The 14,087-nt window shown below is 39.2% G+C and overlaps 1 protein-coding gene and 1 long non-coding RNA gene across 2 annotated transcripts; both read left to right on the top strand.

Moving 5' to 3' along the window:
- The first annotated feature begins 219 nt into the window (after positions 1 to 219).
- On the top strand, positions 220 to 3,379 carry LOC124192082 (neuroparsin-A-like). Its single transcript, XM_046585234.1, has 3 exons — positions 220 to 482; positions 573 to 687; positions 3,224 to 3,379. Exons 1-3 carry the CDS (start codon positions 325 to 327, stop codon positions 3,353 to 3,355), a joined length of 405 nt encoding a protein of 134 aa, XP_046441190.1. The 5' UTR covers positions 220 to 324; the 3' UTR covers positions 3,356 to 3,379.
- Positions 3,380 to 12,363: 8,984 nt separating this feature from the next.
- On the top strand, positions 12,364 to 13,353 carry LOC124192083. The gene is made up of 3 exons (XR_006873573.1): positions 12,364 to 12,612; positions 12,674 to 12,920; positions 12,983 to 13,353. It is a non-coding gene; the product is annotated as an uncharacterized LOC124192083 (long non-coding RNA).
- Positions 13,354 to 14,087: the final 734 nt, after the last annotated feature.

The raw sequence follows: 14,087 nt of genomic DNA, 5'->3' as shown, positions 1-14,087 counted from the left end.
AATGAACTTTAATCGCAGTGAAGAAGACGTTTGAATAAGATAAAGAAAAACAATCAATTCTAAACATGGGATAGTGGGTATTTCACACATCCGTTAAACATTAATTTGCCCATTTTGGCACGCGTAGACCACGTGCCTGTGGCCCGACCCATAGATCATCGCCACTTCTATCATAAAAGGCAAATTATAAGCAAAGCCTGGTTAGCAACGACATGACATTGAGTCTGTTACTTCATAGTCACACCAGTTTGATTTAAAAACGCAAGCGCCAGAGCAATCACTTGCCTCATTCTTCTATCAGCCTTCAAGCTGGATTCAAGTCATATGCTAAGGCATTTCGTTTCACATGAAACAAGGCTGCCCTTCAGTTTTTGCGTCAGTATAGACGTTTGTTACTTTACGATGCAGAAAAATTCTCGCCCGTTTAAAAACGCCGGATTGCATTTGCTCATCCTTGCATTTATCAGTGTTTGTTTTAGTCGGTAGGAATTTTATTGTATAATGCACAAGTATAACCTATCTTAGTCTTTAGCTAATTTATTTTTAATTTGTCTTATTATTTGCATATTTAGTGTCAACAGTGCTCCTCGTTGCACAGCTTGTAACTTCAATGCCGATTGTCCCACTCCTCAGAACTGTGTTTATGGAATAGTGAAAGATTACTGTGGCCGGGATATTTGCGCAAAAGTATGTAATACTTTCGAATTTTTTTCCCATTGTCTTACAAATCTAGAGTATTATAGGTTATATTTGCGTATTTTATATATTTATTGAATCAAAATGGTTCCGTTTAGCTTTTTTTTTAAAAAATTTATTATTAGTTAAGTGATAACCAAAAGTGTGGAGATGGTAACTCGAGTAGTTACCTCGGTATATTGTGTTTTATTTGTTAGCGCATTACTTTATTTCCCTTTGAATTCCCAAAGTTTTATCTCAATTTATAGGTTATACCGAAATGGCTTGATGATGATGTTTTGGGTATTTTAATAGTAGCATTATTATTATTAAGGCTTATTCTTTTATAGTATAGGATTATTATTATTATTTGTATGCGGTATTTTTTTCCATATGTGTCTGAGACAAATTGAACTTTTGAGAAATTGAAATTTTTTTAAACGTCTTATATTCCTGTTCTGGTTCACCCACGGTACCGAAAAAGCCCCGCCCTTCCCTATGTGAGCTATATGTGACGTAGGTATCCGTACCAGGGTACAGAGTGCGACGGTGTATGCTTCCTGCAAACCGAACCGTTTTCTGTAATCTTTTGAATTTTACAATATCCAGTTGCGTCATAAGGGTCACAATTCATGCTCGTTTTCCAGCGACGTCTTCATTCCTCCATTCCTGCTCCATTCTTACTCAATAAGTCCAATAACTTACCTTACAAGCCAAGTTTTGGTTGTGTGTGCCATCTATTGTAAATTTTTAACAATTCTTTCAAATGGCTTGGCGCTAAATCAATATAAACAGATTCCTTGCTACTCACGCTTTGTATGGAATTTGTGGCCTAAACAAATAAGTCTCGACAAATTATATAAAACCTACTGTTTTTCTGGATGCTGCTATCCTTGTGTGAAAAAAAATGGAGGAGAAGATACGTGCTACAGGCATCTTTGAACTTGGACGAGGAAGAAATGGGAAATAGAGAATACAAAACGTCAGGCAAAACTTCTACTTTGACAAAATTTGGAAAATTAGATTTCCTGCAAGATAATAGTTAAATAATGGAACAATAATCAAAGGATTCAAATTCTAAAAAATGAATCCAATTTGCGCAAACAGCGAGCAGCGTGGGTTTGGAAATTTATTTTAGTTGTTCCCAGTTGTACCTGTTATTGCATCAGATTGTGAGATTGAAGTGAAAATGAATTTTTCCCATATGCAAAAAAAACTTAACTAGACATTTTCAAATAATAATAATTTAAACAAAATATGGTCTAAACACTGAGAAATAATCAATATGACTTTTGGGGGCAATCACCAGCATAAGACATTGAGGAAAAATGACCGTTTTGGCACTTTCAAAATTATGACGATTGATGACGATCTACGATCGAAAACTGGCAACTGTGTCGAAAAGATCGTCACACGATCAAAAATAAAATGATTACGAAACCCACAGAAAAATCTCTTCGGATCAATTTTAAGACCTCCAGGATCCTCTTGTAAGCGAATGGGGAATGACACTAAACACAATAAAAAACGATGATAAACAACATGGACTGACGATGCAACTTAATTAGTGTAATAAAGCACATCTTGGAAAAACAAAATTACAATTTCGATAAATAACTATTAAACGATTAAATTAATCAACTATAAATTGTTCAAACGGTATGTACTTATTGCTTGCGACTTGAATCACCAAAAAATTATAGTTGTATATAATGAACTCAAAATATTAGATTCCCGCTCTAACGGCATACGCCATTCCTCCGGTTTTGCATAAACACGTGATCCCTGGTGGTATAGGTATACTATTTCCGATGTCTTAATAGGATAACAAGAATGTTTAGGTTTTATCTCCAGTCTGGTTTATTCGCACATTCGTTTGTTTTAATCAAATCTCCTATACTGTTATTAGATCATATTTTTGTCGAGAGATACTTATATCAACATTATCGTATTGGTGAGTTTAAATTTTTGTATGGGGTCATTAGAGGTGGAACCGAAGTGGCTTTGGCGAGCTTTGGTGTCGTCCTTGAGACATGAAAAACGGAGTGCTTCATCGCAGTAAACTTAATGTGGGGGCATTACTTATTTTTGCCAAATCAGCACGGATCTATTTTTGGAATATAGTAGAAATCGAGTGCTACCCTTGTACATCCTGGTCGACACCCCAGTGGTGGTGCCAAAGTAGCTACATAATAACACTCGGCAAAAGTAGAAGATGGTAAACAATTTCGTTAACTTTGGCCATAAACGGCCATAAGGATTAAGAAACTTACAAATTAAAACGAAAGTCTCTGGAGTGTCGGGACCTTGACAGTTGATAGTACTTTGTTAGTATACATTTTGCTTCAAGGAGCCGCAAAAAGAAGGAATTCTAGTAAGAGCTTACAAGTAGGCTATACAAGTGTAGCTTGAATTGCCATGTATTTATGTAACTGTAAAAATTATTTTTAAAGAGATAGGCCTACAATGGTTTTATGCTTGGAAAATGTAATCAATCAATATCATGTACAATAAAAATTTTTAAATTTCTTTTCGCCTTCATGAACAGGGGCCAGGGCATCGTTGTGGAGGAAAATGGAATAGTCTTGGGATTTGTGGAGAAGGCCTATTTTGTTCATGTAATAGGTGTGGAGGTTGTTCATTGAATACAATAGAGTGCTTTAACCTAACGTGCATATAAAAATAAATGGTAATTGAATGGTCACTTATCCTTTTCTTATCTGTGTGTGACGCAATTATTATGCTTGTATAAAACCGTCCTGGGATACTGTGCCTGTTATTCACCGAGTTATGTGATATTACATATTTTTTCCATTAATCCCAAATAATATACCATATTCTCGTTCACTGACAGCAGTGTTAATTCAAATACAAGTTTAATGAATTTTTCAGTTACAAAAAAATTATTTTTTATTCATAAGTAAATATGTTAACAGCAGGTAAAATGACCATAGATAAAATTTATAAATAGTAAATATTAAATATTACATGTTTTTTCCAAGTTTACTAGTCTAATTTATTATTAAGTGGGAATTCGTCATTCCGCTACGCAGCCATTATTTAGGACGCAATTTAACCATGATTCCCATTTTGATGGCGCAGCAAGCGCGAATTATCAATAGGTCTGTTTGCTGAGCTAAAAAGTAAAATTAAGAAACATTAAAAGGTTCAATCAGAGAGCTATGGAAATCTTAATCACTACAACTGTATGGGAGCCCCTAACATTGATTTTTCCTTAAAAGCGTTTCCCATCAGTTTATACGTTAACGATATGCGCCACAGCAGGTATATTGCGAAATATGAATTTTTCTCTGTTTTTTATAAGTCCAACTGTTCAAAGATCTTATCATATCCAATAAACACAACAACAACAACAAAATTCTTGATATGACATATCTCGGACATATCTAAGAATACACACCACGTGTCGTGAGCTTTCCGCTCGTGAGGCGCGCGTGGAGCCGAGGGGTTGCCGACTCTTTCAGTAAGTGGACCAAGGGAAAAATGGGAATATTTTTTCCCCTACTTTTCCAATTTTTTCAATTTTCCCCAATTTTTCCCGATTTTTCTCTAAATTTCCCGATTTTTTCCAATTTTTCCCTAGTTTTACCAAATTCCCCTGATTTCCTAAGCTTATTTTGTTTTCCCGACGAGTGAAAAAGGAGGAAAAAAATCGACAACCACTTGACTATTAGGCCTATTCTTGTACCCAAGTCACCAACCAAGTACAATAAGGGAGTACTCCAGATCACCAACCAAGCACAGCATACTGCACAGAAACTAGGACAGCGATTTTTCTGTCCAAAACCAACTAGCGGCTGGTCAAAAAAATTAGTAGAGAACGCTCACCAAAATCACCATTTTCGTACTGCCTACGGCTGCATACAACCCAAAAAACACACACACAAAAGTTGCTATAGATCCATTAGTACTGTCTTATCGCGCCATAAATCATCTGTTTTTGAGAATGGTTTCCTTTAGTTTAACATCTGAAATTGGACTAAATTGAGATAGGCCTAGTGATGCTATTTTTTGTTAAAAAACTCAGAGGTGCACGAATCTCACTCATTCTTCTAATTTTATGTGAAATATTATTGTGAACTTAGTTCTAGCGATAGTTATGCAACCGACTACTTTGAGCATAATTAAGAAGAATGTCTTTTAGCATCAAAAAGTTTTCGTAATTAGTTACTAAACAATGAATTTTAAGAATTCGAGAAATTTTTATCTCAATTTAATCGATTTTAGTCGGGTAGATTATAATCGAATTTAACACTTTTTTATTTTATTTATTTTGATCGATTTTAATCCTATAACGCAAAGAAAAATTAATTTATCGATTATAATCGATGGTAACAATTCTAGTCGATTAGAAATCGATTAGGATTTTTTATATACTTAATCAATCGACCATTTCTCAATCGATTTTGGTCGAGTGAGAACACTAGGCAGGAGGGACATTGAAAATTGAATCGTCTGTAAAAAAAAAACTCCACTTAAAAGCCTCGATACTTTGCCGTTAGATGGCGATTTTTAAGAAAAAAGTACCGGGACCGCAAACCGAAAGTATCTGCCGCGTTACTGCGGTAGTTACAGTACTAAAAAAAGTAAGACCGCGGTAGAACCCAGCGGTAGTACTGCAGTACCGCAGTAATACCGCGGTAGTTCGAAAACTGGTAGAAACATGAATGAAGGAAAAAGGGAGGCAAGGGAGGAAGAAACGAGACCGTTTTGGTCTCACTTCATATTTCATATAATCTTGATTATTCATTAGATCGCTATGTGACCCTCGAATAATCCCTAATTATATTCATATTCCGCTCTACCTTAACTGCTAATTTAAAGCTGTGGACTTGAATGTGTGAGGACAGACTGAGCTACATCGTTTGATGGCAAAGACCAATGGTAAAAACGATTAAAAGTTGATGACCAACTAGCATCTTTCATAATCTGTTCGATTGGAACTCAAACACGAGCAGCTTTAGAAGTAGCTGAATCCCTAGTGGAATGTGCACCAAAAGTAGTATCCACTCCATCCGAAACCAAACACTGCTTTATCCACCTACCAATTGTGGACAAACCAACCGGTGCGTGTGGACGTTTTAAAGAAATAAATAGTGCATCAGAATCTGGTTGCCGCAAGGGGGCAGAACGGTCAATAGTTAGCTAAACAAGCTACTGGACAATAATGGGCCCAAATGCTGAGTTTTTCGAGGACGAGAAATAGAGAATGCGGCCGAATTTGAAACATGGATTGACGTGACAGAAATGGTTGCAGTCTCAGACACGAAGTTGGCAGGATAAGGCAATCAAAGTGGCAAGTTTTTGAGAATAGGCAATTCAGGTCAAATCTCCATTATCCGGCAGAGAGGAAAAATAGGCGAGGACTACATCGGGGTCCCACATTGTTTGGAAGTAAGGCCGGGGGGGGTGGAATTAAACAGCTCTTTAAGAGCCGTACTACCAGAGGATGCGTCGTCACCAATTCGGTAACCATCAAAAGGATCTAGGATTATGGACAACATGGAAAAAAGGGCTTTATGTTTTGTGAAGTCAAACCGGACTGAAATGGGTCATTAAGATACCGCAAAATATGAGTCAAAGGGTTTTGCATGGGATCGTTCATGTTCCGACGTACTACCTATTACCACTCATCATGAAGGAATTAGAGAGATGTAATGGTTTAGCGGTTGACCTCTTAGGTTAGGTGCTTAAAATCAATGTGAGTACAACAAATTTGCTGTATTTTTAATATCGAGACAACTTTTCTAAAAGAACGGTTGCTGACAAACAAAATGTATTGATGAATTTTGTAAAGATAACAGGTATGCTTTGGCACGCCTGCCATAGTATTTTATGTGGGGCAGGTAATAATGCTGCTGATAGTTTTACAAAATTATTTGATCTAATATTCGATAAAATTACGCCTTAGCATCATGTAGCTTTGCATGGTAATCGGAATAATAACCGCAGTAATGGATTAATTAATGCTAGTATGTTAACAGAACAAATTCACAAATCACATCCTAATTTTAAACATAAGTTAAAGCATTAAACAAAGTAGATTCACCAACATTTGACAACCCGATAACTTGAGGGAAAAAACCTCGCTCTTCGAAGTGAAGCCGGACGACATCCAGAAGGACAAGAAGAACTTGCCGATTTCAGAAGCAGATGCGCCACCAATTCGATGGAGTGAAGAAGAAGAGGATGAGACCAAAATATGCGAGGGAGATCCACTGACATTTCCAAGAGCAAAAGGAACCAAGTCTGGGCCGGCCATAATGGACAGATTAGAACATGGTTTGTACATTTTCTCTTGATCTTCGACAGACACCGAGGTATCAGTACAAATGGGGGGAACACGTACGCATGAAGATCGGTCCACCTTAGGGAGTGGATCGTTCATGCCGACGCATTCGGCTGAGGGATCCAACTGAAAAATTTCGGCAATTGCCGGTTCCTAGCCACCTAAAAAAAGTCCACTTCCATCGACCAAACTTCCTGTAGGAGTTTGAAACTCTCCGCAAACAACATCCAGTCGCTTGCATCGAGGGATGTTGGGTGTATATGCCAATGAACCGACTCAGTTATACATGACTTATGCTTTTGCATGAATTGCTCTTTTATTAGAATGACACACTGATCATATATATAACACTGTTATAGTGGAGAATTTGAGTCAATACTTTATTAGTAACATTATATCAGCGAAAACGTGAAGGGGCAACTCTCAGCGTTGCCGCTAGAGGGACTGATTTTGTGTTTTCTTTGAAGGAGCTAATACACTGTGTCAACACCGTTGAGGTTGACGTAATGGTTGGGTGCAATCTCATTGACGCGAACGCTGGATTGGGGAGAGCCTTAGTAAATATGTCGGCAAGCTGGTCAGCTGATCTTACGTAGCTAACATAAATTTTCTTTTCCTTAGCGGCACCACCAACAAAACGCTACCTTAGAGCAATGTGCTTGTGCGCAATGTGCGTTTTGGGGTGAAACTCCAGGTTATGAACAATTTTAACGGCACCTTGGTTGTCGCAGAATATTGGGACTTACTGCTCTTCACCGGTGAAGTCCTGGAGTATGCATCTTAGCCATACTGCGTTTTGGCTGCCTCACATGCCGAAACATATTCGGCTTCCGTTGTAGATAGGGCAATGCACGTCTGCCTCTTGCTTGACCAGGCGACAGGCCCGCCTTGAAAGAAGAAGATGGTGCCAGACGTTGATCTCCTGTCATCAGTGTCTCTGGCGAAGTCGGCATCGGAGAATCCGGTTATTCCATTGAGCTTTCCGCCCAGCCAAATGCCGAAATTTTTTATTCCCTTCAGGTAGGTGAAAATTTTTGTTACGGCCTCCCAGTCCATAGAGTTTGGATCATGGCAGTGTTTTGCAACCTGGCCAACTGCGTATGACAAGTACGGTCTGGTACTGAGTGCCAGGCGATGCCAGGTAGAAAAGAGCCTACAGCATCTCGATAGGGAAAAGGCTGTTCAGTCGTCTCTCCCTCGCTTTTCGAGACCCTGTTTGCTTGAAGAAGTTTGTTCGGTTCAGCTGGAATAGTGCTCGGGTGTTGAGTGGACATGCCGAATCGATTGATCAGTTTTCCACCATCTGTTCTTGGGAGAGGAACATTCTTCAGTTGGGTAGATCTTGCGTGATATTGATTCCAATGAATCGAGTGGGTAGGTACCTTCGAACTTGGAATAGGTTTTCGAAATGAGTTTTGAGTCTATCCAGAATATTTCTATCGCTCACACCAAAGACAAAATCGTCTGCATGTACTATATACAGCAATCATTTTTCTGCTCCTCTTTTCTAGAGACGTAGATACATTTGTTGGCAGAGCTGTTTTTGAGTGCGAATTTTCCTAGTGCCTTGTTGAGAATCTTGAACCAGAGTCTTGGAGCTTGTTTTAAACCGCAGAGGGATTTTTTCAACAAAAACACATGGTCCTCTTTCCCTGGACAGATGAAGCCTTCTGGTTGCTTCATATATTTTCTCTTGTTTAGATCAGCATATAGGAATGCGGTTTTAACATCCAGCTGCATTATTTCAAGACTCATGTTGGCAATTTCGGCTAGGGCGGCCTTGACGGCTTCACGATGGGGAACTGGGGAGAATACCTCGTCGTTGTCTACTTTTGGCGTGAACCTATGGCAAGGAATCTATTTTTATATCGTTCCGCTACTCCGTCATAGCCAGGTTTTATTTTTTTGATCCATTTACAATTGATGGTTGTACATCCTCGTGGGAGTGGAATTAAATGCCAAGTGCCGTTTTTGATGGAGGAGTTGTATTCTTCTTGAAAAGCTTGCATCCATTTTTCTGGGCATTCGGACTGGGTCAACTCTGGGGTTCGTTGGCTTCGGTGAATAGAGCTGACGCGTGTTTGGCTCGAAACTCACCAAGAAGTTCAAGCTGCTCACTGTGAATTCCTAGACTTCTTCTGTATTCATTGTACCTCGCGATGTACTGTGGAATGCGGTTGGATCTGCGGTTGGGCCTGTCAAGGACGAGGTGATTTGATGCAATTGGGCTGGAGTCTTCTTCTGGTTATGGGGTTTGGTCTAACTGCAACGTTTCTTTTGTGAGGGCAAGAATTTCATCTTGCGCCATGCCTTGGGACATACACGATTCTTCATCTGTTGACTCGTCCATAGTGTTATCAGGCAAATGTTCGACTGGATCTACATGGACGTTGGCATCATTTGGTGAAGAAGATTCTCGTACTTGTTCCAGAGTCGGGACTTTTTCGTCGGTGTTCAGCTCCGATTCATCAGATTGCTGGCAAAAAATTGCGTATGTATAGGAGTTAGGGCATAAAGAGGAGACGTAGCAATTATAGTCTTATTTACCAAACCGAGACTTTCAGTCAAGAGTAGAATTGGGGTCTTGCGTATTTACGCAGCCTTTAAGATTCTTTTCGGTTCTCTGGTTTCGATCTTTTACGTCGCCGATAAGCAGATTCTCGTCGAAAATGACATCGCGACTAAGTAAGAATTTTCTTGATTTTGGATCCCACAGGATCCCATAGGATCCAGCCTTTCGTTTCTTCTCCGTATCCGACGAGCCAGCAAGGTCTCGCTTTTGAATCAAGTTTCTTACGAATTTTGTCAGGAACATGTGCATATGCACCACAGGAGATTTTCAAGGTTTGGTTTTCTACCGAAGAAGAGTTCGAATGGTGTTATTGAGGGCGTGTTATAGATAGTGTGGTTAAGTGAATCGATGGCGCTCCTCAAAAACTCTCCACACTTTCAGTGCGGAGTTTTTTGTCTTTTTGAAAACATCTGTCTCTTTGTTGGTTCTCGTGTACATGGAGCTGCGTTCCGACTTCATTGCTGTTCTATTTATCCGTTCAGAAACTCCGTTTTGTTGCAGTGTGTATGGTGTGGTTGTTTGGTGGATGATACCAGAATTCTCGAGCTAGTTCTTGAAACGGTTGCTTCTATATTCTGTGCCGACGTCTGTCTTAGTATCTTCACATCGTTGCCGGTTGTAGTTTTGACAAAAGCAGAGAATTTGATGAATAGGTCTTCAGCTTGAGATTTTTGCTTCATTAAATGTAGTCATGTCCAGATGCTGTAATCATCTTTGAACATAACATAGCACGTTACGAATCCTGGAGTTTTTACGGGAACAAAGCCGGTGTCAGAGTGAATAATTTGACCTACTATGGAGACCCTTCTTCTTCCTTCTCTGGGAAAAGGGCTTCTGTTTACTTTCCTGAAGATGCAGCCTTCACACACTTCTTCAAGTTTGCTAGGATTTTTGTCTAGTTTCAGTCCGTCCACAGCGCTGAGCTTACTCATTTTCAGGATGGCGTTGTAGTTCAGATGAGCAAGTCGAAGATGTACGAGAGAAAGTGGTATAGATGTGTTGACAGTTGCAGCAGTTGCTGTTTGGTTCGCGTTTTTGGCTATAATTTTTAGGTGGTAGAGGGATTCCAACTCTTTAGCTGGACAGGATCTGGATGCCACTTTTTGTAAAGCAGGCTTTGTCTTTGGTGAAGTTTACTTTGATTCCTCCTTTGGTGGCGATTCCGATAGAAAACAAATTTGTTCCCATTCCTGGGACGTGTAGGACATCACACAGTTCACCTTCTATTTTCTTTCCATCGACGAAAGAGTGAATGGCTATGCTTCCAATACCTAAGACGTTGAGCTGGGTGCTGCCGACACCATTGACTTTCCAGCTGCCAGGTGTAACATCTTTAAATGTATTGAATAAAAATCGTTGATCTGTCATATAGTGTGTTGCGCCGCCTACCAGTCGATTGTTTTTCGGGCGATGAAGCATATAGGCAAGCAAATGAGTTGTTTTGGTCTTGATCGCTGTTTAGATTCTTGTTGTAACTGTCGTTTCTTGATTCTTTCCGCCAGTCGTCTTTCTTTTACTGGACATGAGTATTCCTTGTGCCCTTGTCTGCCACAGTATAGTAATATCCATCTCGTCTGCTTCTCTCACCTCGACCACTTCTACTTCCGTGGTGATTGCCTCAATTATTGGACGGAGGACCTCGGTGACATGACATGTGATGAGGCTCCTTCTACCACCTCGATAGTCGCTTCTGGCATCGTGAGCGTTCTTCTTTTTTGCGGCTGATTGCTGATGGCAAAAATGCATCTTGATGGGTGTGCAAAAAACATCGGTTGGATTCATCACATCGTTGTTGCGGGTTTCCAGTTTCATCTCCTCAGCTACAAGTTTGGAAGTCAGATTTAAGAGAGTTTGTTCAAACAGATTGACATTGTCCAAAACTGTTAGGAAAGTATCGAAGCTTGGTGGCAGAGTTTGATTGGTGACAAGTCGATTGTAGCAGGTCTTAATGTAAACATTTTTGCAGTCACTAAGTTTCCTGTGATGTGGTATTCAGAGTCAGCAAGTTTCCTCTTATTTTTAACATTCAGAGTCACCACGTTTCCTCTGATATTTAACTCGCAGAGTCACCAAGTTTCCTCTGATATTTAACCTACTCCATGTATCACAGTGTAGCATTAGGATCTAAGATAATTCTATAGATTGAACTTACTTCGGTTGGTTTTTCTTCAGTTCCTAGCACAATTAGGTCTAGCTTTTTCCTTCGTAGATAAGGCTTGACCCCAAACTTCCACTGCGGGAAGTTGACTCCATTAAACTTGGCGTAGTCACGCCGGTCGGTAGAGCTCCCTTCGTCCATGATATTGTAGATGATTTTCACATGCGTTGACCTGGGCCCACAACCTGTTGGGTGTATATGCGAATAAACCGACTCAGTTATACATGACTTATGTTTTTGCATGAATTGTTCTGTTATTAGCATGACACATTGATATATATATAACACTGTTATAGTGGAGAATTTGAGTCGATACTTTAAGGTCCACTCTACCGTCAAGATAAAGCGGAATATGATATAATTTTATATATGGAAGATTTCGTACCTTGGAGATTTAAGTTCATTTACCAGGAGCTGCATATTTTCCTGGCAAGGTCTTAGAACGACATTAATTTTGAGATGTTCCATTACTGGTTCATGAGAAGATTTCTTCTGTAACACTTATTTTTGTAATATTTATAATTGAGCATACGCAACGCTAACAATACAAATTAGTAAATTTAAATTTCATAAAATATAGAACTATTTTTTATTGACTGATGAAAATGTTTACCATTTGTTTTATGCCGAGTAGCGTCTGTTGCGATGAAACGTGTTGTTAAACGGCAGAAATTCAAACAGCTTCCGACTGGCGGTGAAATTTCCGTCTTCCAAAAACGTTTAACGAAACGGAAATTCCTGAAGAAAAAAAGAAGTGATTGCAAATATTACGAAGGCCTTTTGCAATTGCGTTTCAATTAGTATTTATAGGCAGAAATAATTTTAATTAATTCATTTCTCCTTCAAACATCCAAACCGGCCTAGAAATGGGCCAGCACAAAAGAGAAAATCCTCAATGTAAGTAGAAAAGAATAAAAACATAACTTAAAATTTGTACTAATTATTTGTATTATTGTAGATGCTGAGAAACATGACTCAAAAGAAGCTGCATGATATGCTCCTAAAATCTGGAGAGGATCTCCTGCTTTACAGACACGTTTACTTTACAAGTTACTCTAAAACAATTTTTTATTCAAATTAACTCACCTTTCTTGATTTTGGAGAAATCCTGTTAGGACGAACCCTTGGTGCGACTTTAAAGAAAAAGATAATCTCAGTCCTCGTACAGCAGCGTAATAGATTCCTCGTCCAGCAGCAAGAAAGAGGTAAGTGTAAATAAAAATAGATTATTAACATTACTAATAATTACATGTTCTTAATTCAACAGGAAGAAGTTAAAAAAATGGGACAGAAAAATTCATCGGTTAAGAAAGTTGGATTAAGAAGTATACTGAGCATAACGGCTCATACGGCAATCGAAGGAAACTAGAAAGACAAGAACAAGTTTCTAAATCTTTAACTTGTCTTCCTTATACCGAGAAACCGGAACCATCCACACCCCGATTTAATGGGATGTTCGTGCATGTTCCATCTCCCATTTGAGTATAAATACTCGTGGATTTGGTACTTGAAGTCAGAGTTCTCTCAGCTCTCCTTCAAGCTCCAGCTTCAGAAGTAAGACAAACCTTTAAACTCATTTTTTTTGTACTCGTGTATGCATTGTGCTATAGAAATTAAATACAAGGTTTAAAGCATTAAGATGTCTACAGAAGGAAGTAGACAGAGAGTGGAGACTATTGGAACTGGTAGGCTGCGAAAAGTGCTAGGCGCACCCCAGCCCGCGTGAGTGAGAATTTTTTTCACTTAACAATGAATTGTTGGCTCTTACGTCAAGGTCGAGTTTGAATCACGTGAAATTTATCTGGGAAAACCAGGCAGAAATGCGCGTGCAGCAGTACAATGGACTGATGGATAATGTCAACAATCGAACGGAGAGAGGAAATTAGCTCGATCTACGTTCTCCTTCCCTTCTTCATTGGCAGTCCTCCAGACCTGAAGCAAAACTACCAAGAAGCGATGGCCATTATTGCTAAATTGGAAAACCAACTCTATTTAAGGTTAACTCGTAATGGCAAGTGGAGGGAAATTTCTGCCGGAATTCCAAACTACTTGACACCTTCGGATCCTCTCAACGTGGTCACAAAAGTTTATAACTCATGAGTTGGTTGAACATGTCGAGAAAAAGTAAGTACTACGGTTTTCGCCACAGCCCGAATCAAAGTCATCGAATTTCAAAATAACGGACTGCCTCATTGTTAAATGCTGATCTGGATCTATATCCGCGATGCTCCATCACCACGAGACAAAATTGATACTACAATCTGCTATGAAATTAATGTCACTTTATCTGAGACTCTTCACTGTTATGGCTCACCTGGTCCACGGTCCACGAGGAAACATCAAAACTAATTCCCCTTGTATGAATGTCAAAA

Source organism: Daphnia pulex, chromosome 4 (assembly GCF_021134715.1).
Source record: "Daphnia pulex isolate KAP4 chromosome 4, ASM2113471v1".
NCBI lineage: Eukaryota > Metazoa > Arthropoda > Branchiopoda > Diplostraca > Daphniidae > Daphnia > Daphnia pulex.
Note: the sequence above shows the minus strand (reverse complement) of the source record. Positions and strands in the feature narration are given on the sequence as shown.

Bases quoted from the DNA above. Each gene is read 5' to 3' on its own strand.
- LOC124192082 (XM_046585234.1), top strand. From the start codon at position 325: ATGCTAAGGCATTTCGTTTCACATGAAACAAGGCTGCCCTTCAGTTTT. The intron at 483-572 runs GTAGGAATTTTA...TTGCATATTTAG, and splicing joins ATCAGTGTTTGTTTTAGTCG to TGTCAACAGTGCTCCTCGTT. The intron at 688-3,223 runs GTATGTAATACT...CTTCATGAACAG, and splicing joins GCCGGGATATTTGCGCAAAA to GGGCCAGGGCATCGTTGTGG.